We start from the raw sequence: 27,528 nt of genomic DNA, 5'->3' as shown, positions 1-27,528 counted from the left end.
TTCAAACTCCCTCTGCAGGATTTTGGAGGGGATCAGTAACGGCACAATCCTTTGCAAGCAGGTAACAAACTCTCTGAGGAGTTGTAAGCTGTAGCCAATCTTCAGCCTGGATCACTTGATTTTTCAAGACTGCCTGCCTGAAGATAGCACACCCAGTGGTGAGGCATGAGAGGGTACCCCTGACTGGTCATTTGAAGCAGGTCATCTCCTACAGACCACCAAGGAAGTTAAGACAGACTTGAAGGTATAAGCAATTTTTTTCATTGCTCTGATATTTTGGATGGTACAGGGCAGGCAAGTACTTCCAGTTGAGACAAAAGGCCTGGGTGAATCACGTGGTGAATATGAAGTCTGTATTTGATCATCATGCTAATGTTCTCACACAGTCCTTGGGGAATATCAGTCTTCAAGCTTGCAGGAAGGACCAAAAGGGCTCTTTCATGCTCAGTCCCTGGGGCTATCTCTTGTTTATGTTCTCAGTGCATGGCATTATCAGGATCCACCTTGTCGCCTGGTGAGCTCCCCTGGCACTGATGATGAAGCTGACAAAACTGTGTTCAAATCAAACAGATTTCAGCAAACTGGTTGCCACTGCCTGTTTTACGTGCCGTCATGTTCCCAGTCACCTCTCTTGAGCAGACAGTTTTTTGCAGTCTACCTGCCAGTGACAATGTTCTTACCACAGCTATGGTAGATTGGATGTGAACAGTCCATTAAGTAAATATTGATGCTTTGCAAGTATAATTAAGAGAATCTTGCTTTTACAGGAGCCAACACCTGTGCTTTATCACAGAAATGTCTGTGACAAAATCTTTTGAGGTATTTAAACATTTAGGTAATTTTTAGACCTTTAAGGCAGGTTTTATTCTCAAGAGAACATGCTTGACAAATAGGTCTCCTTTCACTGCTTGTCTCTTTCTGATATGGGACAATTTCTTCATTACAGAATAGTACTTCAGCTATAATAATGGTTGGCTTGCTTGGGTTAAAATAGGAGAATTGGGATTTCATTAATCTCACTGAAGGTTTTTTCCTCACATCTGTTCATTGAGTGTAGCAGCTCAAAAGGAGAGCATGAAATTTCAGCCATGTTAAGTATGCATTTGTCTTAAAACTAATGATAACCCGATAAAACCTCAGTTGTTAGTTATGCCATTCTGCAGATGACACTAATGATTATGCAGTCCTGAAAGTGGATGTTGCTTCTCCTCAGTTCACATTCATTTGTGTTCAGAATATGTCCAACTTGATGAAATATTGTCTGAACTTTGCATATACTCTCAATGTACTAAGCCAGGCCTTTTAAACCATTCGTTTAGTATTTTTCTGGAAGACCCTATGTGCAGAAGACATTCTAAATGATAAGTGTCTGCATTTCCTAACCAAATTAATGAAGTAAATAATTCCCATACCACATTTACAAAGCCCAAGAAGACATACACGTTGGCAGGTTTTAAAGCACTGTTGCAGCTGATCAATGCATTAAATAGCTGGTGGTGTGGATAGTCCTGCTGTGTCCTGTGCTTAGGCGTCAACACAGATGTTAAATTCTGAACTGTCAGGGCAACCACATATATCTTCAGAGGGCTTTCCCACAACAACCACAGATAAACACCAGATAGAAGATTATCTGAGCAAATAAATAACTGCTTGGCCGACAATGTTTCAAACTATTGACAAGAAAGCGCTTTTCAGTTTGCTCCGAGGACAAAGAGCTGTGTAACTCTCATGAGTTTGATAGCATAGGACCACTTTGGTTGCCTCAGTCCACTGGACTACCTTGGGAATTTAGAAAAGGTGTTATTTCTGCAGCCTAAAATTTGATCTCATTCAGTCTTTGAACGAAGGTCCAATCATTCATATGCTTTTCAGTTCAGCAGCCAGCCTTTAAAAATAAAACGCTGCTTTCTCCTGAGGCTTCATGCTCAACATTCAGACGGTCAGCCAGGTCTTTTTTTCTGGTGTGAATACTTTCTTCTCAGGAGATGGAAATTGAGATGACCCCAAGCAAGCTCACAGAAGGTTTTAAAAGAAATAATCATGACATCAATCTTGTGCCAGTCTTGAGAGGTAACATTTGTAGTCCTGCACAAGAAAAGACAACTTTCTCACTTTTACCAAGAGCAAGTAGTTCAAACATGCAGACTAGACCTCCCCTCAATGGTATGTGTCACACGTCAGATTATTAGTAGAGCTTTCATGCCCCACTTCGCAGGGGAGCTTATGAGCAGCGTCGCAGGCCCGTGTCCCAGTTCTACCAACTCAGCTCTTGTGCTTCAGCTCCAGAAGCAAAAAGGAGAGCATGTCTGATCAAACGGGCAGCGCTGGCAGCAGCAGAAATTTTTTTTTCCAGCTGAAATGACTGCTGATCTCCAAATTCTCTTCATTTCCTTTGTTGGGTTTGCAAAATGGTGGCAGGGAGGAGAGGAGGAGGCTGGGCTCATGGCTAGAGTGGAAGGAGTTAGTTGCTGCTGCCCCAGGAAACTGCCCCACACAGCCAGCCAGAAACACGGCGCTTGGGGAAGAAAGATTCACCACAGCCAGCTGTGAGAAGACATTTCTTGCTCCAGAGCTATTCTCTTCGGTGTCTTTCACCAAAAAGAAAGATTGTGGAAGTATGGTGCTGTAGAGGGACACGGCATTGAGCAGATGCAAAAATGTTCCAGCACCGGAGAGACTGGGCTGTCGCCCAGCCCTGCCTTTGGCCAGCTACTGTGGGCAGATCAGGGCGGCTGCAGATCGTGCAAAACAAAGAGACATGTGGCAGAAGTGAAGCTGAGCTGAAATAAAATGGCAAACCTGTAATGACCCTGGCCAAGTCGCAGAAAGGTGAGGTGGTCGGTGTTTGTTTCAAGCTGGTTGAAAAACGGCTTGCTGAGAGTTTAATGAAAGCAACACAAATTCTCAAAAGCATTTGCTTGGTTTGGGCTATTGTGGTCTTCTTGACCCATTGAGAAACAGATTAATGCAAGAAAAAGATCTAATCAGCTGGAGAAAATTATTCTATTAAAATCAGTGTGCATCCTCGTGTGAGTACAGCTATGCACATGTGTAAGTGTTTACAGGAGCAGAGCCTTAGAGGCTCTGACCCTGCCAACACGTTCACACATACTTAAGTTTACTACGGTGAACAATCCCATTTGGCAAATGAAAATCTCATCATGGTGTTGTACAAGCCTAACAGTTGGCAAGATCAGGACCTTGGACTCAATGTTTTCTACAGCAAAGCGTATTTTTGGCACTGATGAAATGATAGAATGGAGCCGAATAATCTATCAGATAGACAAATCCTGTATGTCTTAAACCAAAAAGTACTCAGGGAAGGAACTGTATTTTTCCACGGATGAGGTTACTGTTTAACATATTGTGGGTGCTACCAAAATTCAGATAATAAATAGAGAAAATAACTTGGCATCATTTATTTATTTGCTTCTTTGCGGATTTATGAGAAGGCTCACAAGAATAAAAGAAGAATGTACAGCTTGTTATCATTATTTCTGTGGTTTAATAGTCTTTTATTTACTTAGATGCAGAAAACTTCAAAACTAACAAATCCGTCTATGTTTTCTGGGTGCCTGGTGACATTTGAAAGCTCATATAAATAATGCAGATCTCAGGTTAGCCTCACCCTCCAACACTTATTTCAGCTTCTTGGATAACTAACAATATCAACAGCAGGTGACACCGCATGTGACAATGGCTTTTGGGAGAAAATTCTCTAATCTACCTGAAGTTGGACTAAAATCTCTCATTAATTTCACATGGATCATCAGAGAGCATCTGCGAGGTAGCAACAGTTTGTGGATGACACAACCCTGCTTGCCAGCAGAAACCTTCCCCTCATTTCCTAAGACATACAGTCCCAAATTCTGCATTCTTGATGGAAATCATGGAAACAAAATGCTGCGAATTAAAAAGCTGTGTCATAGGCAATCTGAGGATACCCCTGATGCCTCCTTCCAAGCCAGAATTTATCAGGTCAGCAACTTCTGACTCCTCCTAGCCCATTTTGGCCACCTCTATAACCAGCCTGTTAGCAACAGGGAAACATACCCCTCTGTGACAGTAACTGGCTCCCTTTTGAGGCCCCATTTTACATTGGCATAGCAAAAAGAGGCGTCAGTGCAAGCGAGCGCTAGACCCAGGGAGGAGTCTACAAGACAAGAAGCCACACGTGCAGTGTAGAGCTCTTTGAAGCCAGTGAGTTTCACCATGCTCCGATTTTAGCAAACTTTGCAAGAGGTGGTCTGTGTGGTTTTGTGACCCAAAAGTTTCATTTTACATCTGGGGGTTTGGGTGAAAGAAGACATTTAGGAAGAAATTGGGCGAAAAAATTACACATATCTTTGAAAGCTTCAGGATGTCTTTGCTGAACTGCCTGGTTTCTAGTCCAAAGTAGGATTTCACTGGAATTCTCCAGTAAAATGTCTAAGAGCTTGAATTTTGATCCATCGTACGTATGTTTGAGATTAAAAAAAAAAAGCAGAAAGAAAAGATCTTCTATTTTAAACCCGTTTATTTCAATATTTTTAGTAGTCTGCCAGTTTTGCAGATTAATTTAGTCAAAGTTCCATAAATGTTTTCTAATGTCTTAGAACTTAATATTAGTAAGGCTGCAGTCTCTAAGTTTCCTTTTTTTTTTTTAGAAAAAATGGTTTGCAACATTCGTATAGCGAGAGGAAGAAAGCAGAGTTTCTAAAATACTCTGCTGATAAAAGCAGTATTACTGATAGAAATTTCTAGGTTTAAATAGTCCTCATCACATTCCTCTTACAAACTTAAAAATATTCGTTATAGAAATTTCATAATGTAGCTATCTAAAACTTCTATATTAAGCCCTGGATTCAAGCAGGTATTCATTTTTTGTGACTTTACAGGTACAATCGGTACAGTGCTCTTGGCAGACTGGCAAGATAGCACACAGGAATTATCTCATTTAGCTGTAGATCAATGCCATGACTGCAACTATAAAATTGTAGGCAAATTGTACAGTAACTACAAGGTTATTATCAATCACTTTTTGCTCTGCAGTGTCATGGGAAAGAGGACAGATACTGTAATAGGCTCTCTGCTGAGTACATTTCATTAATATACTCTGTTTTCTTCCAGAGTCTTGCACATCTTTTACTCCCAATGGCTACTTTTGTCTTGCTAGTGATAAAAGTAGGGAAATGAACCCAGGTTCAAGTAAATGCATCAGGATCAGTCACTCTTTTCTTCTTATAGAAAAAAGGTTATTTAGTTATTTATTATTTGTTAGAAATGTGTCACATGGGCATTTAATAAAATCAGCCAGTATCTTTCTGCTTTCACTCAGTAATTATTAGGTCACAGCCCTAAATGGAAGACAAAGCGAAACCAGGGTCTGTAGTGGGTTTCCAGTGTAGGCAGACGTTACTTTACGGAACATGGTAGCGTTACAGAGGTGTAAAAACAAGAGGCTGGCCATGCCCCAATACTGTTCCTCAACACCTGATCAGATTTGAACAGATATTGCATAGAGGCGGGAATGGAGCCACACACTTTGTCACTGCTGCTCCTTACCAATGGCTGCAAAGCCATTTAAAGATTTAAAGCAGCAGTACAGGAGGGTAGACTTTACCCGTTGTTAAAATCACCTTTTTTACCCATCTCAAATATTTCTTTTTAAAATTACCCTTTAAAAAACCTTTTTTTCATTCCTCACCAAAATCCTTCATTTCAGGTAGTCCTCTCACTTCAGCTCTCTCATGGCCATGGTGGAATTTAATGTCCTGGGCCCGGGAAACAGCTGTAACACACGTTGTCACAAAGGGTCTCTTGAGGATTTTACTCTAGAGGACAGCTGAGTACAGTAGTCACTTGCTCAGAATTTCTTCTTACCTGCCTATATTTCATTTTTCTACCATAAAGAGAGGAAGAGGAGGGGCTTCCAGGAGAGGAAGGTGGCAGATTTATTCCTGCTATCAGTACAAAAGCAGGCAGCATTCAAGAAAGAGCTGTCTGGTGATGATCTCCAACTACTTCACAATCATTTTGCAAAAATAATACCTAATAGTATTTCACAAGGTTATTCTAAGACAGAACTTCTCACTCGGATTTGATGTAGGTGTATACACCTACATTCCTTCCAAGGACAGCATTAATTCAACCTGAACAACAAGCTACTACAATTTTTGTGAATGCAGTTTGTAGGCTGATGGTTTGACAAACTTTGTAACTGCTATTTCAAAAACTACAGAGAAAAAATCCTGTCCAGAGATTTAGTTCAGGACAAAACAGGTTTGCTAGCCAAGAAACCTAGCCACTAACCTGCTGAGTGACTGCAGGCAAGTCATCTGCTGTCTGTTCCCTCTGCCATGCACTCTCCATCTCTTTAGAGCATAAGGATGTCTGCTGGGACTGCCGCTCACTGCGTGTTTCCGCAGGGCTCAGAAACCCCAAGACCCTCGCTCCACATGGGCCTGTAGGTGATACAGTGACTGTAAATATCTGTGCAAGGGACCTTTACCATTTCCTGATGGAATTTCATTTCATCCAAATATCCCACTCTTATTTTCCAGTGACTGGCCAAGGCAAGTCCCCAGGTGTGAGAAGCTCTCCAGCTGCCTAGAAACCGAAGCTACAGAGAGCTGCAATAGTATTAAATACCTCCCCAGGATCCTTATAGCTAGCAGTAGTCTTTTGTTCTCGTCTCTTTTTGTATTACCCTTATACAGTTCTCTTGTATAGCAAATATTAACGTGAAAAATGTGAATAAAAAAATAAAACAAGCTTGCCTTAGTTCATTTGTCTTGACAAAATAGACACACGCACACACAAATGTTTGTGTATTTATAAAATATACATATTTTGAATACAGAATGCTGGAAACCTAAATGAAGCAGAGAGGTCTGAGGTCAGGAAACTTCCACTAAGCTATGGTTAAGGGTGCAAAGCTGAGTTGATTTACATATAGTCGGCCAATAAAGAAAACTGTTTTCACCTCTGTACATGCTATTGCAGGAATCCTGCCTCCAGCAACCCACTTGCCTATCATCAAAAAACAGTGTCCTTGCAGAAGTGTGTTTATCTGAACCCCAATATATTAAAACCTCTGAGAAAACATAAAACTGATTCCTCAAGACAGAGTTGCCTTTTGTGAGGGTTCACCGCATATTCTGGTCACCATGACAATAATTACCAACTGGCTCACAGTGTTACCTGAGACACCGCAGGGGCCTGGCTTACACAAAATAGAAAGCAGGACGCAGTACGCTCTATTCCACTGGGCTGTAAGGCAGGTAAGCATTGATGAATATCGAAATCAAATGACAGGCACAGAATCAAATACTAGTAAGCAATAGGATCAGTGCATAGCTTCCCACACTGCCCATAATGTCTTTACAGGCCACACAGGCTTTCCATTTCAGTTGCATCAACTGTAACATCAAACTTAACCTTGATACAGGTTTGGGTTTGGTTTTTTTCAGATGGCAAGCTCTTTTAGCAAGGATCATCTCTTCTTCACTGCTTGCAAACAAGGCAGCCCTCTCTCATGTTTAGCAGCATTTACATATGTACATGGCTGTCCTGCTGACTCCAAATTAATTTTGTCAGAAGGAAAGCCTAATGTGCAAGAGTGGCAGCATCAGAGCTGGACCAGGGCTACATGGAAGCATGCCTCAGGTACCACTAAGGCAAATACTCCAGCAATTAATGCTGACCACTGAAAACAGAACACAGCCTTTATGAAATTACTAACATGAGATTTGAAAAGTAGAGGCACATCAGCTGTCTTAATTACATGATTCCTCTGAAATGAAGTGCCGTATTAATGGTTACATGTCCAGCATGCAGGTGAGACTGTTGTCAAACCCATCACTATTCAGTCAAAAACCCTAGGGTGTAATTCTGTGCTGTGCAACAAAAATTTTACAGCTGAGAAAGAGGGATCTTTGATGGCTTAAACCAGTCTTCTTATCCAACTTTTAGCTGCCCCAGGAGCTACAGCTGACATTGGCCACTTTTATGTCCTGCTGCCTCATTTTTTACCAAGGCCCTTCAGAACAGAGGGAACATTGCAATGAAGTACATGAGCTACCGTCCAAGGATGTATTTATTTCAGTCAGATGTAGTGAAGAAGGCATGCTCAGCAGAGGAGAGAGGGGAGATAGGAGAGAGAAGAAAATTAGGGAAGTGAAGAGGAGCTGTTCAAATTAACTCATTGCATCTGTCTTAAGTCATAAAAAAAAGATATAATTTCACCCAAGAGCAAGCCTTCCAAATGGCAATTTATTTTCTAGAAATAATTTAATGACACATCACTACTTGAGTGCCTGGTGCTTTACATACAAATAACAACGGCAAGTCCTCTCACTTCAGTATTGTCATCTAAATTAGACTTCTGAGACCAAGTCCTCTGTGGGTATAAATTAACATAGCTCCACTAATGCTAGAGGAATTATTTGTATAGTGTGGGGAAAAGACATTTTTTGACTGTAAAACACCAACCCGGTCCTGATTGTTTTTATTTAAATTATTAATCCTCTGGGCATCTCCAGTGACTCAATGATTTTATAACACTTGTAGATCTGGAGTATCCATATATAGACTCATAAAGTGAAAGGAGTAGGCCTTTCGGTTCTCAAGAAGAGGAAACATGGGAATGATCCATGTAGAACAAGGAAATTCTATAACCAAGGCTTCTAGGCTGCTGGTGTAAAACTCCTGAAATTTTGGCTTTTAAAGGCCACAAATGCCAGCAGGCAAAATGGTCATAAAATTAGATATGTTCACATTCAAAGCAAAAAAAAAATCCTTGACTATTAATTATTGTCAGAGCCAGTGTATATTCTGAGCTTTCAGGTCCCTTTGTGGAGAAATTAAATCTTTTAAAGAGATGTAACAAGCAGTAGAGTCGGCATGAGCACGCTCCTCACGCCACTGGTATGTGCTATCGGTATCTGCACATGGGAGGTAATGTCCTGCCTGAATATATATCAGTCACAAAAGAGTGGTAAAAAATTAATTTTTGCTGTAATGGAATATAAAGACTTGTCCAAAAAAAAAATTAAAGTGGTAGAAATTACAGCCAGAAGGAATTGGTCCTCTAAACTCTTAGAGAAGGGAATCTGACTCGCTATCCATCAAGATCACTGGACTCAACGACATGGCTGCATTCAGCATTGCCTTGGAGCCAAAGCATTTGTACTTTATTGCAGCTGGTTATGATCCCTTCAAACAGAGGGACTACAACTGGGCTATTCATATTTCAGTGACACATTGATGGTCCTTCAAAGGTGATACAATATCTCTTTTTTTTTTTTCCTTCTCAGGAGACATTAGGTAATGGTACTTTCACCTGCTGACGTACATCAGGACAGTTCACTTGTGAAATGTTCCTTGGGGAAGTTGGGAAGCCAACAACTAGGTTCCCATTTTCTCACAACTAATTCCATTTATTTAAAAATGCCACTGATACGTTCTCTCTTCTCAAAGAATATATCCAAATGGGCCCACATAAAGCAAATCAAAAAAGCAAGAAGTATGTGATGTTAAAAATATACATGCAGTTATTTAAAGAGAAAAAGATTTGCGGTAGTAAGAGACTAGGTAGTGCTCTGAACAGAGGCATTAGCAAGTGCCTCATCCTCTGAACTACCAAATATGCTTCACTAAGAATATTTTACTCATCAGTCATGTTCTGCAAGTAGAATGAGAGTGATGTTTTCCCAGACTGATCAATTTATTAAACGGGGATTTTTTATCACCCCTTTTACTGTAAAGTGTAGGGCACAGGCTAAGTGGCTAAAAAACATTTTTACAGATGAATATTGCATTTGTTACTAGACTAGGCAGAAGTGAATCAAATTCTAATATGACAAAGAATGTTTTTCCTGGGTTTGGTTTCTTCTCCACAAAAGTGCTGTTTGAAACAGTAGAGAGGGTACGTTTCCTTAACTGAACAAGCTTGCATTGATAGGTGCACAAAAATGCTCTTAGTGGTTGTATATCAGCAGATAATCCTCTCAGATTTGAAAAAAAGTCTTGTCCAGTCTGTATCTCAGTCTGTAAGCTATAACCATCTCAGGAAAATTAATAGAAAAACCTAACTTACTAGGATTTAGGCATGGGTTCCCAATATGGTGTGGTGTTTTTTAAGTCATAGTTCTCTATAAATTAAATCTATTCGCATACATCTTCCAGATGAAAAAGAAATGTTAGTGAAATAAAGACCAGAAAGTAACATGAAAGAGAAATAAATTTACTTTATTGCACCTGTTAATGAAAATATGGACCCTGTGCAATTAGTAGCTGGGGACACATTTATTAAATATTGAAGAAAAAAAGAATTTCAGTACAAAATTATTCTGTGGAAGATTTCTTTTATCTGCCATTGAAAATTATCCAGGACAGAAGTTCAATACAGTGAGATGCTCCTGCAATAAGCATGAATGCAATGAATTGATAATAATAAAAAAGAAGAGGAAAGCTCAAAATTGTTGAACTTCTGTCATGCTACATTTGGCAATATCCAGTGAGGAAGGGGGAGAGGGAGAGGGAGAGGGAGAGGGAGAAGACCTATGCAATTATACAATCCTACAAGCGTGGCCCAGAATTTTAGCAAATTTTTACAGTTTATGTACCAATGAGGAACAGAAAACCACGGCACATGGATACTCCCTTATACCTGAAATGGAAGCTGAACAGACTCATTGACGTGTGCAATGTGTCAGTATATAGGAATGAAAATTTATGGTAGGAGAACAAACCATACACATTTCTTCCAATCTAAATGGATTTTTCAAATGTAAATTCATGTAATTAAAGTTTTTGTTGTCACAACAAAGAGTATTAAAAACTTACTGGAATAGGTTGTTTTAATTCAAACCGGTACTTTACATCTTCACCAGCAGTGAAGATGAAGTCTTCAGAAATCCACATTATTCATCTTGTAAGAAAAGCATGGGGCGTGCTATAGTCTTAGACTGTCAAAATAAACACTTTTCATCTTTTCTGACTTATAGTGTGTGTGCATGTTTGCAGAGGGCAAAGGACACTCTTCAAGAATTTCAAGACTTCAAACAAAGATTCAACCACTAAGCAAAAAATTTAAATAAGAGTTTGAAGAAAGAAAGCCACAGCTGTCACTTCTGAGTGGTCAGTGTTTCCTATGCCTTTGAAACATGCATGGACCTTCTGATCTGTCCCCCTACTTCCTGTTATAAAAAATACTACAAAAACAAAGTGGTGGATGGAAACAAGGATCAGTCAGACATATTAAAATCCAGTCTGCCCTTCAATTATTGGCATTGCAAGAGCTGTGGAAACAGGAAGACTCACTTACAGTTGAATTCTTACTTTATCTCTTTGTCCAGAGAGAACTGGTATGGCAATATTTAGTTTTGTTTAAGGAAAACAAATCTGAGAAACACAAGACTTTCCCAGCCCTACTAAGTAATTCTGTTAAATGCTTACTTCTATGTTTTCGCTGAACACCTCCTCACTTCAGTAGGAATGAAATGTGCACAACAGGGAAGCATGGATCGTCAAACCTTTATTTTGAGGATCTGCTTGTAAATTAAATTATGCTTATGCCTGTTTCTGTGCAGGAATGAACTTCATCTTCCATATGCATGTGGACAAACTTCCAGACCCTCCTGAACAAGGCTGAGAGATTAAGACACATACCACATACTTGGGAGAGCCAAAAAAGGCAAACCACTAGAGCAGCTTGTAGGCTGGGCATGAAAAGATTCCTGCAAGAATGTGATTTTTCCTCTACAGATGGGTGTGTTGTAGGATCCTGTATGCCACAGGGACACCTAAGCCTCATCCTTCCCTGCCAAAGCACTTCCTTCTGAACCAGTGTTGCACCTCATCTCTCAGACCTTGTACCTACACAACCCTGCAGTGTCCCAGTCAACACAGCTACAGCATCAAGGTTTCTCTTGAACTTCTGACAGGCCATGTGTGCACCAGCAGCCATAATGTGGTGACCCATTCCCTATACAAATGCACTAATCACAGCTCTATCGTGAAAAAGAGATACCTGTCATTGAATTTGGGTTAATTAATACTCCATGGGTGGAGTTCAGCTCCACATCAAGGCACAAAAATGTACATAACTACATGTACCCATCTGCATGCTCCACATGTCCTTGCTCTGACTACAGTCAGGAAACCTCACCAGGATAGTTAAAAAGTGATTCAGCTAACCACAAATTGTCTACTTGGCTCTCTAAGTGCCACTGACGGTACAGGCCGTAACAGGAGCTTAGAGACATAACACACACATGGTTGCCTAAGCAAAGGTGCCTTTCTCTAGAGCTGGGCTGTCCCAGCCCATCAGTCACTGCAACATGCTGGCCCAGCTCTGAAGAAACACGTGTGCCATCTTCCTCTCCCAAAACAAATTTTCCAAGTTTGCACTTTTCAGAAGTTTCAATTCCATTAAAGTGAATGGAGCTGTATTTCTTTAAACCAAGTCTACATGTGTCCCGTGAGGTCCATCTATCTGAGCACTGACAGCCTAAGACAGAACATAGGCATCAAAATGTGGTCACAGCTGAACAGCTAGACAAACAATAGAACAGTCGAAAGAGTGCTTGTAGTATGGGTTTCGGAAAGGAAACTATTTGGCACTGCCTAATGAAAAGCATCAGCTAGAAAAACCAAATGCTCTGGCAGGCATTTTCATATTGGAGCAGAGGTTTCTTTGTGGTTACATCTGAGCGATACTACATGTTGAGAGAAACCCAAGCATGACATTTTGGTTAGGGATGTATAAGCACACAAAACATTTGTAAAGGATTTTTTAAATCAACAAATTAGTGTTGCAGACTGTTGTGTTATTATAACTGTACTGTACCTGCAATCAGGGAGAAGAGTTACATTTACATTTGAAAACCGTAAATACAAATTACATTTGTACATTTGAAAATGTATTTACATTTGAAAAATTTATGAAAAATACGATGGCAGTGCTCAGCAATGTGTCTTTTGAAATAAGCTGGAACTTCCCATTAATTTGAAATTGTTAGCATAATTTTTTATGTCATTAGTTATTAAATCTCTTTTTGTAATCACATAAGAGATCACAACCAACAAATAAAGAAAATATGTTTAGGTGCTTAGGAAAAACAAATTAGTTTAATCTACAGTCCATAGACATTTTAGGGTCATATATTATTTTTGCTATTGTTATTTTTGCAAGCCGCTATGATTTATTACTCTAAACATATAGCCACAAATTGAAAACATGGATTAAAATGTCTCCTACTTGACCTTTTCACAGATATCCCGTGAATATAAATATTAATTTTATGAGTTCAACAGCTGCTGATCAAGTTCTATATTGTGAAAAGTGTTGTTTGAAATATTAGTCCTCCATATAAATTACATAGTTCCATGGCAGATTTTATGGGTTTTTTATGCTAATAGGCACTTTACAAACAAACCATTGCATAGCCTCCGCAAATTTACACTATGTGAGTGGTAGTAGAGGTATATGATGACTTCTGGTCTATGACTGGATAATCTTTGCACTTTAATGACACAAGAAATCCCCTTTGATATCAACTCTTCACCTGAAACAAATCTTGACTTTTATTTATTCATTCAGAGATGAGAAATCAGTCAGCTACTCATGCATAAAACTTCAAAAATGAATGCACAACAACAAAAACAAAACAAGCGCTTTCCACTTTCTCTTGGAATTTTGTTCCTGCTCACACTTGTGACACTTTCACTCTTAGCCTTGTGTCAGGCACTGAAATCTCAGTGAAGACTAAGTTGTCTCTGCTTGGCACAAAGCAGAGTAAAAGGCAGCGCTGAGCTGCGATGATTGAAAACAAATAATAGAAGAAAGCATATTGCCTCAGTACGGCTACTAAATTCTGATATGGGTTGCAGCCTATTCTCCCTTCTGTGCCTCATCTTGTTGAGCCACTGAGGGAGAAAAGATTGCTTACTCTCTTCTTCCCAGCATGTATATCAGCCGTAGGATCAAGCATACAAACAGTAAGCCCTTAGACTCATGCAAAGAAATCCATTAAATTAAACTTACACAAGCCTTACAAGGTACAGTTCATGTGTACTCTGAGAAATAGATACCTCATCTATTGCCACACATGAAGCTCCAAGAATGGCCTATTAATTCACAAAATACCAGATATTCCTAAATTTGGCTAGGTTTTGGCTGAAAACTGAGAATTAAATAATTAAATTAATTTTATGATTTCTTTTTCACTTGCAAAGCCTACTAATGTAAACAGCATTATTGAACATTTAGTTTATCACAAAATCATTCTAATTCTGCATCAGAACACTACTTCTTATCATCTGGTTTCTCAGGAAGACCTTTCTCAACAAGTATATTGAGGAAGACTGGCTTTGTTGCAGTTAGGACTACTTGTCTTCTAGCCCCACTACACATGTAGGTCATGTCATGAATAAAAAGCTCTTGGGACATAATAACAAAGCGTTCACTGCCATTGCTACAAATACTCAAATGGCCCTGATATCCCAGCATGCTGGTGACCCTAAACTGTGTATTTTGAAGGTGGGCCGGGGCTCCTTGAAGGCGACATAAATTTGCTTGCCCATCAGCTAATCAGTCAGGCACATGCATGCCCAAAATGAGAGCTGCAAAAGGACTTGTTATAGTCTTTACACCATCTTCAACAGCTTCCCATTGTCAACTTTGTCTCTCTTTATTTTCTGTCAGAGCAGGTTGGTGATTTTTTCCAACTTCTCTTTTCCTCAACAAGCTGCACCAAAAGTTTCCTCTTCAGGTCTCCCTATGATTTTTTGTAGGGAGTGCTTACTATTCACATCTATAAAAGACAAGTTTCTTTCCTAATTCCTAACCATTTTCTGATCTGTACATAGCCCTGGTGTTACCAGATTATTTGCTACCTGTCCTGCAAGGCAGTGCAAACAATTTGGTGTCTGTATGTTTGCTGGCATTATACTACTCATTAGAAAGCTACTTTAAGTTCCCATTTATTGTAACCACATTGTTTCACCAGTGAACAAGAACACTTTCTGGGAATTATCATTTCAACTGCCCTAGATAAGTGCTTTCTGTAAAACCTTTATTTTTTAAGTTGAGTCTAAGTTATACTTACCCTGTGGCTTCTGTGGCCTTACTGAACTGTGGCTGCATGGAAATGCACCACCTCCCCCTTTACACCCATGGAACCAGGGCCTTCAATATGCAATTTATAGATTTTACCCACAAAGACTCTTCTAAATAGATTTATTTGAGATGGTTTTCCAAGTGCTTTCAGTCTCAGTCTGAATATTCATCTACCTTTATAACCTTCTCAGCTGCTTGTCCTGTCTTGGGGCTTGTTTATAAAGACAGTGCACAGTAAGTTAGGGTATGAATTTACAGTTCCTTGCCACTAACTCTTTTTGTAAACACTCCTACAGCACTCTAAATTGCCTTGGTTTGAAGCAACTTAATCCTCTCTCAATGCCATGTGAAATCGCTAATACTTTCTGCATACTGAGTGACCACAAAAGGGGCCATGCACAAAACCAAATTAACTGTAAATTCACAGCCTAGCACACTTCTTTATGTAGGAAAGCCACCTATTTCAGTTAATTCTTTGCAACTAGGTTGTAGTGATGATATACCAGCACCCCCGAGAAGAAGTTTCATTTACTCTTCCTGCTTTCACTTTCACTGTCATGACTCCAGAGCTGGTGTTGAGTCAGTGAGAGAATCTTATTATAGCAACGTCCAAATGTGACACACAGCAAGGATTAAAGTGTTATCCAACTTGTACATGCATAAGAAGGCTCCCTGGAAACAGAATTCAGGCTGATATTTTCATTTTTAAACCTGCATTTTCCTCCATCTGAGCAGTCAATGGAGCATCTTCCTTTCTAAGTAAGATCCAATTATAATGAGAGCTTGGATTGACAGGAAACATTATTATAACTGAATGAGCTGTCAAAACCATGATTAATAAGTTTTTTCATTTAGGTTCAACAATAGCAGCATCAGACCGCTGGCATACTATTATTCAATAGCTCATAACATTAATAAGAAAGTTTACTTTCCATTTTGGAGGGTAGAGGGAGATCTCTCACATTCAGATGTTCACATGGGGAAGAAGTGGTTTCAATATTTCATGAGATTTTATCTCTGTGTTTTCTGAAGATGCAAACGAATGAAAAGCCTTATGCAAAATCTAAGCCTGCTGTTTAAGCATGAAGTTTCTGTTTTCCTCTTAGGTTCCATATTTTGCATTCATATTCTTATTGCTTGAACCATGAGAACAGAGAGGCAATACCAGTAGTGTAGGAGGTTTGTAGTCTGGGTGTCCACATCGTCAGACATTGACAGTATGGAGTATAAGTAGGAGGCAAACCAAGACCCCTATAGTCAGTCTCTGTTCAGCGAGGTGCAAAGCAGCAGATAAATGGCAGATAATTCATGTTAACCACCGTGTATGTACGCATTTTAAAATCATTGTGTGTGGTTCAAGCAGAGCAGATTTCTTTTACAGTACACTACTACTCATTTTTATGTGAGAGTCAACAAGGGCAGAATAGTTATGAATTAGGATATTCACAAGGGGAAAGGAACGTATTTAGAAAGAAAAATCCTCCCCTTCAAAAAAGCCTTTTTATAACAAAAAATCAATTCCCTCCGTCCTACATAAATTCTGCCTTCCCTTCCCATTTCACAGTTTGATAGAAGATAACTGGATATCCCATTTTTCTCTTTCACTAGTTCTCAATTTGACTTTCCCAGCCTACCTCCTTAATCCACTCTTCCATCCCATGGTGGTGCTGTTCCATCACTGCAAGTAGTATAAATGATTTGGCTATGAAAGCTGTGTGCTAGGGTTGACTTCGAAAAATGGCCTTTCAGTCCAGCATTCATTTATACATCATCAGTTACATCCCACTACTTTTTATCCAAATATGTTCTATCAATAAAAAAAAAAAAGCATAACCCATACTGTAGCAGTTTCTTTTCTCATTTTTTCCCCTTGCTGACACTTTGCATGCTTGCACAAACTAACGTTTAACATGCAACTTTTAGTTTAATGTTATCATCTGTCAAAGTCCCACAAACTGGGGAAATTTATGGAGGCATTCTGAGAAGCGTCTGAGTTTCCATCCATAACCCTTCATGTCTTGAAACTAACGGCTACCTTCTGTAAGCTGCCAGTCAAAGACAAGGCTTAAGACACTGGATATACCACAGCAGATGCAGAAAGCAAGCACAAAGGCCGATGTCCACTATAAGAATAAACTATGACGTGGTTAACAAAAGACCAAGATTACAAATGTGTTAGTGAGCCTCAAGGTTAACACCTTGCAATAGTAATGGGACAAGTTCACACCTCTCTTCTTTCTTGTTTCTTCCTCTTTCAGATATCCATGCTTGAGAAACCAGCTGTCCTACACGAGAGTCACCTGCTCTTTGCATCTCTTCTGTAAATTAATGTTCAGTTGAAAATTTTTAAGCAAGGTTAAAATATACTAGGGTCCAGGAATTTCATTGTTGTTATTTTTCATTGTTACTGTTGTTCTTATTGTGGTAGCCACTGCATAAAATGCTGCATGCATGCAAAAATTATGCCTGTCTCTATAAATATCCAAGATGGGAATATGAAGCATTGTGTCCCATTTCATAGACAGAAGAGACAGCTACATGAACAAGTTGCCACCAAGTAAATGAGCATGGATTTACAGCTCATTAACCACTCCATGGCAACTGTCTGTGTGGTTATTGCTCCGGAGCAAATGTGAGGTAGTTCTGACCCTTACTGAAAGCAAGGCAATGTATCTTGCGTTTACCTGAGATTTAAGCATCCATATAAAGTAACTAATGAGCTGTAAATCCACACTCTCTCTTCACACACGACAGTTTCTTCATGTATCTTGAGGCAACGATATTTATGTGATTTGTCTGGTGTCACTGAAGCAGCATGTGACAGAAGTGGGAATGTAAACCAGACCTACTGAGCTCCTGCAAACCCCACTCCTCGCATGGCCAGAATTTTCTTGTAGAGCTGTTCAATTGCTTGGCACAGCTCCCTTCAAATGAGAGCAATTCACAAGCAAACTCAGCCACTCTTTTCCTCATTAATACTGCAGAACGTGCATATTCCACTTATGTAAAACAGATGGATTGGTAAAAGTAGCTTCCAGATACAGTTTCTTCATTTCACACATAAAATATTATTTACTTTTTCAAAGACTGCTACATTTAAAGTTTTTTAAAAAGTGATGCATTGGGAGTAGATTTAACCTGTTTTATTAATCAAATTTCAATTCTAGTTAATCTAAAGTCCAATTTACTGCAGAGTCTAAGCAGTCTTGAGCCACCATGTTGTCCATCAGGGCAGTACACGGCATGCCACAAACTTGCAAAGAGGCTTCTTTCTTTTCCTTTTTTTTGCCAGTAACTCCTATCAAGTGACACTCTACTGGACTCCATCATTCTTGTGGACCATTGATACAAGTCACTGCCTACAGGCATTGCAAGCTTGAGATCCTGATCTTTCAGTGGCACCACGGAAATCACAACAGAATGTGCCTCCTCAAACCCCTCATTACTTTCTATTAAAGAAAGAAAAGAGAAAAAGAAACCCGTGGAAGGAAAACCTGAACCACAGCATCACAACATACTGCCATTTAAAATACTTACTATTAAAATCATTTCATGTCCTGAGGTAGAACAAGAACATAATGCTGTTAAATACCTTGACAAAGTTCAGTGTAAATTATATGCCTCTCCATAAAGAAGGGAAATTAATTTTCTCAGTACAGATGTTAAACACATTGTTTGTTAGCCTTTGAAAGCTCCTTCATATAATAATTGATAAACCTCACTATTCATTTTATTATCACCATGCTTTTTATGTCATGTCTATGGACTAACACATTCAAAAAGTGGAAAGGAAAAGCCCAGGACTCGGACTCTCTTTACAAATTTTAATGGATTTGATGAGTTTCTCCATAGCACTCTGTTTCCTGATAATCACTCAATTCCTCACTGCAAGGACTCTCTGGAAAATGTGAGTCATGCCTACAGGTCCTTTGGGATTTGACCCTGCTGTCACACTGACAGCAACTTTCTCATTTCATTTCATGGGGCAATATATTTCAAAGCATAATCCCAGCCTTCTGGGATGCTTTCAGTTCTGGGATGCCCAGCTCTGACAGTACTGCAAAAGCTTGAATTTCATGAAGGCAGGCATAATGTAAATGGGAAATGTCAGCGCTTTCTTTTACACTGACGGCATACAACACTTTAGTGACGCTGATGACCATCCTTCTTTTCTTTTTTTTCTTTTTTAGCAGAAGCTATGTCAACACTAGTTGATTAAACAGTGCCTGTAAACATCCTTGGGCGCAGTTTTAACCTGTGCCAACTACCGCTTTCCCAAACAGTTCCTGGGTGTGATCTGGGGGTTAGAGCACCCCAAGGCCCACTCCCAGTATGCAGTTTGCAAGCAGCCCCACAAATTTGAAGACCAAAGGAGTTACTAGCAGAGGCATCAGCCACTTCATGCCAGTTGGCCTTCAGAGCCCTGAAGAATCCCTAAAGGCGTTTAAGCAGGGATGTTCCAGCAGCTGGCTCTGCAGGGCCTCTGGAGCTCCAGGCAGGCATCGCAGGGGTACAGGAATTGTGGAAATTCATTGTGGTGTAGATTATTTCTGGCCAGTTTAAACTGGAAAACTCTTTGGTGACTTCCAAGCAGACCAAAATACAGGCCATAATAGGTAGCACTTCAGTAGCCAGCTATCCATGAACTTAATTTTCCAACCTTCTTGCTGTGAGGAGAAGGGCAAATGATAGAATGCAGCCTGGAGAACAGTGTTGTGGGAAGTCAGGCTGCTTGGAACCCCAGCTGAAAAAAAAACATTTCAGATCCCCCCCTCAATATGTATTTTTGGAGAGTTATTCTGCTGCAGTACTTCCTAGAATATTGGATTTTTTAAAAAACTTGTTTGTCCTGCTTCATAATTATACATAATTATGTGGTTTTGTTATGTTATGTACTTCCTGCAAGAGAGAAAAAACTGTGCCAGCCAATTCTCCCCTAACTGACATCAATGGCTGTTGGCTCAAACACTCCGTGCAGGATTTTTCTTCTTCTTATCAAGGGTTCCATATTTTCATGTGGTCTATTTTTTTTTATTTCTTCTGGGCATCCTTTTTATTTTGATATTTCTTTTCTCTTTGTTCTCCAAGTAATTCATTTCTAGCTCTAAATTAAGCAATTTGCTTTTAACCAGTTGGCATTTTCATCAGTCAGCATATCCAAATGTTCATCTGTATCTTCCTTAATTTCGTGTACTCTATCAGCATTTCCTGCAGCAGTAATAGCTTTCAGCAATGAGACTTACACCTCAGATTGCTCTACTGGTTTTTCAGGCAATTATCTACCGCCTGTCCTTCTAGCAGGCACATTGCTATCTTCCCCTTTGTATTTTGGTTTTGAGAGTAACATCAATCCAGAGTAAGTGCCTACTAAAGACTTGATGCTTCTCTGTGGAAATTTTAAGCTTTCAGTACTGTTTAAAAGAGAAAGAGGTCTTAATGCCAGCTCTCCATACTGAGAATATCAGGAAAACTCCAGTCTAGTAGGGACTTCAGGGTTTTCTGCTCCTCTAACTCCTTCCTGTTGGTTGTAGACAGAGTCCATAGGGTCATCAGCAGTCCTGGTCTCCCATCATTCAGATTAGACTGCTTCTCCAGCCAGTATTGCATAGTTTCTTTTGAAGAAAACCCCAAGACATGAGGTGGGATGGCACACATGCAGGCTTCAGCCCAGCATGGTATCAGGATGCATATAGGGTTCCCAGAAAACGGTCATGGGTCCCCAGGTATGGGCATAGCTATTAGGATCTCTGCAACAGCATACCAACACAAAGTCCTTCAGCGTGGACTGTCCAACCTATGAGAGAATTAAATGGCTTGACACTTGTCAGCACCTATAGCCTGCTCCAGTTTTGTTCCTAAAAACCTAGCTGAAGACTCTGGAACAGGTGTTGCTGAAGAAGACAACAAAAACCCATGTACGACTTGGGGTGTCCCTGCAGTTCCTGCCCAGTGACACCTGTGGCCTTGGTTTCAGCTCACTGCATGAGAGAAGAGCAAGCGGGGGAGATGTGTTGGGAAGAAACAAGGAAGAGGAAAAGACAAGCCTGTCTGAAAGCAGGAGTGAGGACTGGGAAACCAAGATCATGTAAGTTGGGGGGGCTGAAGGGCACATGACGAGTGCAATGCCGGGGGACCCAAGACCTGTGGGTCTGGGCGAAATCAGGACATGTGGCAGAGGATGGGTGTTAGGAGGAAACAAACCTTGTGGCATGGTGTGGATGTGGTGCTCGAATGAGCAAGAAGCTGCAGTGCAAGGTGTTGGAGGGATTTGTGGCCTGACTCACTGGGCGAGGCTGCGGTGGGGACAGGATTTTAAGAGACTTCAGGAACTTGGCCACAATGACAAAATGGGGTGGTCATTAAGCTGTAAGGGCTGTGCTTCCAGCCTTCCCATGCACTTTATTAGGGACTTACAAAGCTATTGGAAAGTGGCAGGGAGTACATACGACATGGAGATGGAGGGGGAGAGAGGGGTGGAAGGTGAGACTCCAAGGGAGGAGAAACCTCCTCTTCAATGGGGACAGAGAAAAAGAAAGGAAGAGAAAGCACGGCCACGGCCTCGGCAGCCACAATGATGCACCTGCCAGAGAGCAACCCTCTTTCTTACATTTGCACATGCACAATTTTGCATCTGCTAATGAACTACACTTTCCTTCCTCATTTACAGTGCCAAAGGATTATTAATTCCTGAAGTTGGTTCCCACCTATTCCTTGCTGGCTGTCCTGCATGCATTTTCTCATACGTATTTGTTTAGGAAGGTTAGTTTCCTGCTATACAGCAGAAATATTTGTGTTAAATCTACTCTATAAAGGCCCTAAAACCATGAAAAATGCTCTAGAAGCAGAAAAACAGTTAGGTGGAAGGAAAGGAGGCGCTGCAGGAAAACTCATTTGCTGAAAAATTCAGCTTATGTCTTATCAATTTAATTCCAGATAAGTCTTCATTTTGCTGTGAAGACAGATGCGATAAACATGTTAATGGCAGATTTCGATAGTTCAGTTTGTAGAACTGCAAAGGCAGATGGAAGTGATAATTTTTCTTTCATTTTAATTTTGAAATAAAAAGCAAGAAAGCAAGAAAGTTCCTGATATCATAACACTGTAATGACTTTTTGAAGGATAATGGACCTTAGCGCAGAATGACGATTAACTATCATGCCCTGATACTTACTATTTTATTAAATTCCAGTTTCCCCAGTCGGAATTCTCTCAGCTTTCTTGCCAGAAGTGAGCAGATTACTGCCTGTGACTGACTTTTCCAGTTTCACATTCACGAAGGTATTTAGCAGAAATCCCAACTTGAAGCTGGTGAGTATTTTACTGATTCTACTGTTGCTTAGGCTAGATACATGCCTAAGCAGACCACTGAAAATAGCATTGGATGGAGCTAATTTCTCTTATTGTTTATCAGAAGCCAAATACTGCCTTTTTTAATTCCTTAAGCAGTACCTCGGGGTATTAGGATTATCATGACTAAACTGTGGCCTTCCGTGCCTTGATTATAAGGTTCCCCCAGTATTAACATGCACTTAGCAATACCTAGCATGGGCTCTTCTTTGATTGTGTCAATTGAAAACACAGCCATTGAGGGACATATATTAACACTTTCTTCAATCTACAGGATATTTACTGCTTGAACTGATAGGCAAAAAGAAAGCTAGAAAAGTTTGCTGCGTGAATCCCCTTGAAGGGAAGGAAATGGTAGGTAGCAGGTAAAAAGCCTAAGGAAATTTTGGGAAACGATTCCCAAGCCTCTTTTGTTCAGAGTCCCGCCTGAAACCTTATTCTGGGGTTACTAAGTGAGAACTTGGTTTGTTATGTTCACCGTGGTGGTACTAACTGTAGAAAGAACAAGGCATATTTGTCTCATTCGTTTAAAATTCATTTCAAGAAGGCGAGGTCTTGACTGGTTCCTTCCATGGGAACTTCTCTCCAGGAACAACTTGGCAAGAGAGAGAGGTGCTCCATTCTCAGATCAGTAGCATTAACTTCTAGGGTTTTATTAGGTCATTCTCCTTTTGTAGCTAAGCTCACAAATCAGAAACTGAATGGCTTAAGCTATTCAATTCAACATGGCAGTTCGAGCTCACTGAGGACTTTATTCCAATGATTCCAGTGAGGAAAATGTGGATGTGGCTGGCTGTATCCTACATTTTACCATTAGACAAAGGGTACAATCATTTTGTCATCATTATCCTCAGCTGGCTTGTGGGTGGGGATGATATTGGTTAATAGACAGATATCTGCTGTTTAATATTGATGTTAGGTAGATACCTGATATCCTAAATACCAGATTAATTTCATCATTTGATACATGCTTCTTTCTTTCATTTGTTTAGTTTGCATATATTTTCTTGGGATTTGTCTTTGTTTATTCAATTAGCAAATAATACAAAATTGCAAACATATGTGGTCTGAATGTTTCTTACCCAAACAAAATGATCAGATGAGAGGGAAAGGGAAATTCTGCACTGTACCATGGAGGGGAGAGGGGAGATCCCCGGGCTCTGGAAGTGAAAGCTGTGTCAGCAGGAGCCAAGCCAACTTAATTAGCCCTGTGAAGAGACTGGGCAGAGTGCTTGGTTAACACAGCTATATTGCAATTGAGAATTCATCTGGTGTCTCTGGACTTTGCTGAACTGTGCAAACATCCATGTGTCTGCAGAATTGTACCTTGCACGCAAGCAGAGGCAGTTCTTGCACCCATCGGAGGTTCCAGTCCATACTGGCTCCTGATCTCATACAATTCTGCGGCTAACATGACCAAAAGTACAGTGAAATATACACTGTCTAGTCCTGCTCCTGGCCCTAGTATTCCCTTACCAAGGTCAGGGTACAGCAGGCAGAGACGTCTGGAGCCCCTCTGCCCTCGCAGCCTTGCTGGGAGCTAAGAGGCGATGAAAGCACAAGCCGTAGCTAGAGGTGACCCACCCTTGCAGAGCATCCGCCGGTATTGGCATAAAACAGCCGGATCCTAGTCTTCTGTGGACTCATGCGGCAGCAGCAGCATTAATCCTGGAGCACCAAGCCAAGCAGAGCTTCCCAGCTGGTGGGCAGGGAAGCCATTCACCACCCTCCAGCAAGCAGCCAGGCGGGGAGCTGCCTGCAGGAGGAGCATGGCAATTCATGCAGCAATAAAGCTTATTCTAGGCTGCCACCTTGTCAGGCTTAAGTTCAGCTCATTAGGACGTTTGTCTGTTACTTATGCAAATAAGGCTATGCAGAGTCATAAAATATGCAAAGAGGGGCATTTATCAGTTTGGCACAATCTCCAACTTTCTGAACCCTCAGACACCACTGATACATGTAGAAGAAAATGCAGTCCCCCCTATTCTCATCGCTGGCAGAGAGGCCGAGGTAGAGTCTATCTGCTACAATCCGCGTCCTCTCCGAGGATTCGCAGTGCTCCAGATAGAAAAGATAATGCATTCTGTGCGACTTTAAACCTATTATGTTACAGCTCAGGATGTTTAATCTTATGAATAAGGGATCTCTACTTGTTTCACCTTTCCAGAGAAGGAGATTTATGAATCTGCATAACTCTAAGCATTCTGGCTGCAGTTTATTATTTATTTATAACAAGCATGTGACAAAAAATGTCCTCTAGAACAGTCTGCTTAAATGCATTTCTTTGGAATGCTCATCCCTCTCCAGCACTTATTGCTCTGTCCTCACTTCAGGAAAATATTATCTTCTGCACAAGTCTAATCAAGAGTCAGCATCTAACTGTTGCTCTCCAGACACAGCCATCAGTAACTGCAGGAGGTCTGAGTCCTCCTGACAAGGGTACAGGTCTACCAGAAACACAGCTTTAGGGAATTCTTCCCCAGTTCTGTACCCCAGGCCAGTACCAGGCTGATGGTTTGCCTGTTAGCTCCAGAGAGCAGTTTGTCATGTATCCTCCCTAGCCTAACAGGGTGGTTTATTTAAGCTGCTGCCAGGGTCACTGTACAAAGCAGCAGAAAAGAAGTTTCCATACTACAAGTAAAGGCAGAAGAAAATGACACAGCTTTTTGCTCTATTACCCTAATCTGAGGGACTTGCCTTGCCCATTCACTCTTCCTATGGTCTGTTGTAACCACCTCCCAGGACCTGTGTGGAGCTGTGGACCTGCACGTGGTCTCAGAATTGGCGCTGAGGGGAGGAACATCTCCAGCAGGCAAGGAGAGGTACTCACAATGGTTCCTCTTCCAGGGTGGCTACAACTGGACCTTAATTTGATAGCAACACAAAAAAATAACTCTCCCTGAACCCCCCATGTTACATTGCATTTAAAGTGCAGCACAACCACAATGCAGAGGCCTGAAAGTATTTCCGATTTTTTTCCTTCTTCTCCTGTGGGGAATTTGTATTTGCACATGTGAGCAACTGCAACCTAAGTTAAATAACTCCTGGATGGTCTCTCTTGTTAAAGTCAATCAAGGTGCCTTTCTTTGATTCTTTCAATATATACAAGAAAATTATGGCGGGTTGACTCCAGCCAGCAGCTAAGCACCCACCCAGCTGCTCACTCACTCCCCCCCAACATCAGGATGATGATCTCATCAGGGGAGAGAATAGTAAGAGTGAAAGCAAGAAAACTCATGGGTTGAGATAAAGACAGTTCAGGGAGTAAAGAAAGAGAAAAAAAAAAAAACCCAGTGATGCAAAGGCAGTCACTCACCACCTCCCACAAGAAGAATGATGTCCAGTCAGTCTCTGGGCTATGGCTACCTTCCCAGACCAACTACCCCCTCAGTTTTTATTGCTGAGCATGGCATTATATGTCATGGACTATCCCTTTCATCAGCTGGGATCAGCTCTCCTGGCTGCGTCCCCCTCCCAGCTCCTTGCCCACCCCCAGCCTACTTGCTGGGGGGGGCAGCCTGGGAAAAAGAGAAGGCCTTGACACTGTGGGTGCACTGGTCTGCAATAACCAAACCACTGGCTTGTTATCAGCACTGGTTTAGTCACAATATCTTACAGGCTGCTGTTAAGAAAATTAACTCCAACTCAGGCAGACCCAACGCAGAAATTAATGAACAAATGCATCCCTTAGGTTAACCATGAAGAAAATTGTCCTAGAAGGGGCACTTCTTTCTTAACATCAAGAGCTATTGTAAAACGGCTGCCCTTTTTATTCCAAACCTATTTGCCACTTGGGTAAGTGCAAAACCATGCAGTCAAAAATATCTGCACAACTTAACTTGCTGTGAATCTAATTCTGCCGTTTCCAGCTGAGCAAAATTATCTTTACATCATGAAAACATATGCTTCCCCTTAATAAAGATTTAAATACAGCCACTTCAGGTCTCTCCCTTCACTTTTGCATTGGTGCAGTAAAGGATTATCCATGCAAAATTATACGGCTGAGCTTTCTGCTGTGAGTCGGCATGGTTCTGTTGTTTTTCATGGATCAGTTAACACACACTGGAGATTTTAGCCATTGGTGTCTATAACGGCTAATTTACCTATTACAGGGAACTGAGAGCCATCTGTGTACATGCCGTAAGGATACACCAGCGCAATGGAGACTGTAAACTGACAGAACATGACCTACGATTGTAAGAGATTCAAAGACAAGGTGTGATACCTTACCTTTGGAGCCTGTAGCACATCAGACACACCTTGCTTAGGTCCTGCAAAATCAGGTTTTGGTGCAAGTGTTGTTGGTTTTTTGGGAGGCCTGGGTGGTGGATGAAGGGTTTGGTTTTCATATCTTCGCACCATATAGTACTGCTCTTCGCTGATCTCTTCCACTGTTGTCTTAGTCGCAGGAGGTACAACTGTCTGGACATCTCTGCTGAGCAAATGGACTGACATGTTTAAGCGATATACAGGAATCTCCCAGCTTTCCACTGGACCACTGGTGCTACTAATCAGCAAATAAGAGTCTGTGATTTCTTCTTCAAACTGCAGACCGGGCACGGCAGCCAAGACATCTTCCTCAATGGAAAGGTCCCTCACAGACACTTTGACATTAAAAGGTAAACGAAATTCTTTGCAAATCTCAGAAAGCTGGTATTGTTTCTTGTCATGAATCACTTCCACAAAGCCACCTTCCATGTACATAGGGAGGAGAACTTTCTTATATGCATCACTTAGTATTTGTTCACAAGCTAAAACGTCTATGACTTTCTTTCTTCCTTCATACAGAACTTCACTAGTTTGGCATTGCTGAACTAGAAACTGGTCTCCAACAGAAACAGAAAAAAGCTCTTTATGAGGGGAATCAAAGGCTTTAGTTGCTACAACATGAAGCTGTTCCTTTTCACTTCTTGCTATTTCTAAGTCGTAGGCAGTTGGAAACTCCCGAGGTCTTCTCTTGAACTTTCCTTTGTAGCTCATAGGGATTAAAAAATGTCTTTTGGGGGAATCACTTCTGATCTCAGAGGCTAGGACTCTTGTTGCCTGGTACTTTTTGTAGATGATGATCTCTTTCCCTG

The 27,528-nt window shown here is 40.8% G+C and overlaps 1 protein-coding gene across 1 annotated transcript in view; it reads right to left on the bottom strand.

Moving 5' to 3' along the window:
* THEMIS (thymocyte selection associated) overlaps nucleotides 1-27,528 on the bottom strand; it is a 77,317-nt gene that overhangs the window by 21,911 nt on the left and 27,878 nt on the right. The window contains exon 5 of the mRNA XM_035899845.1: nucleotides 26,681-27,528. Within this exon, the coding sequence (XP_035755738.1) occupies nucleotides 26,681-27,528 (848 nt within the window). The remainder of the gene's footprint in view (nucleotides 1-26,680) is intronic.

Source organism: Egretta garzetta, unplaced genomic scaffold (assembly GCF_000687185.1).
Source record: "Egretta garzetta isolate BGI_Z169 unplaced genomic scaffold, ASM68718v1 scaffold397, whole genome shotgun sequence".
Lineage (NCBI taxonomy): Eukaryota > Metazoa > Chordata > Aves > Pelecaniformes > Ardeidae > Egretta > Egretta garzetta.
The sequence above is the reverse complement of the archived record's forward strand: the minus strand, read 5'-3'. Positions and strand labels throughout refer to the sequence as shown.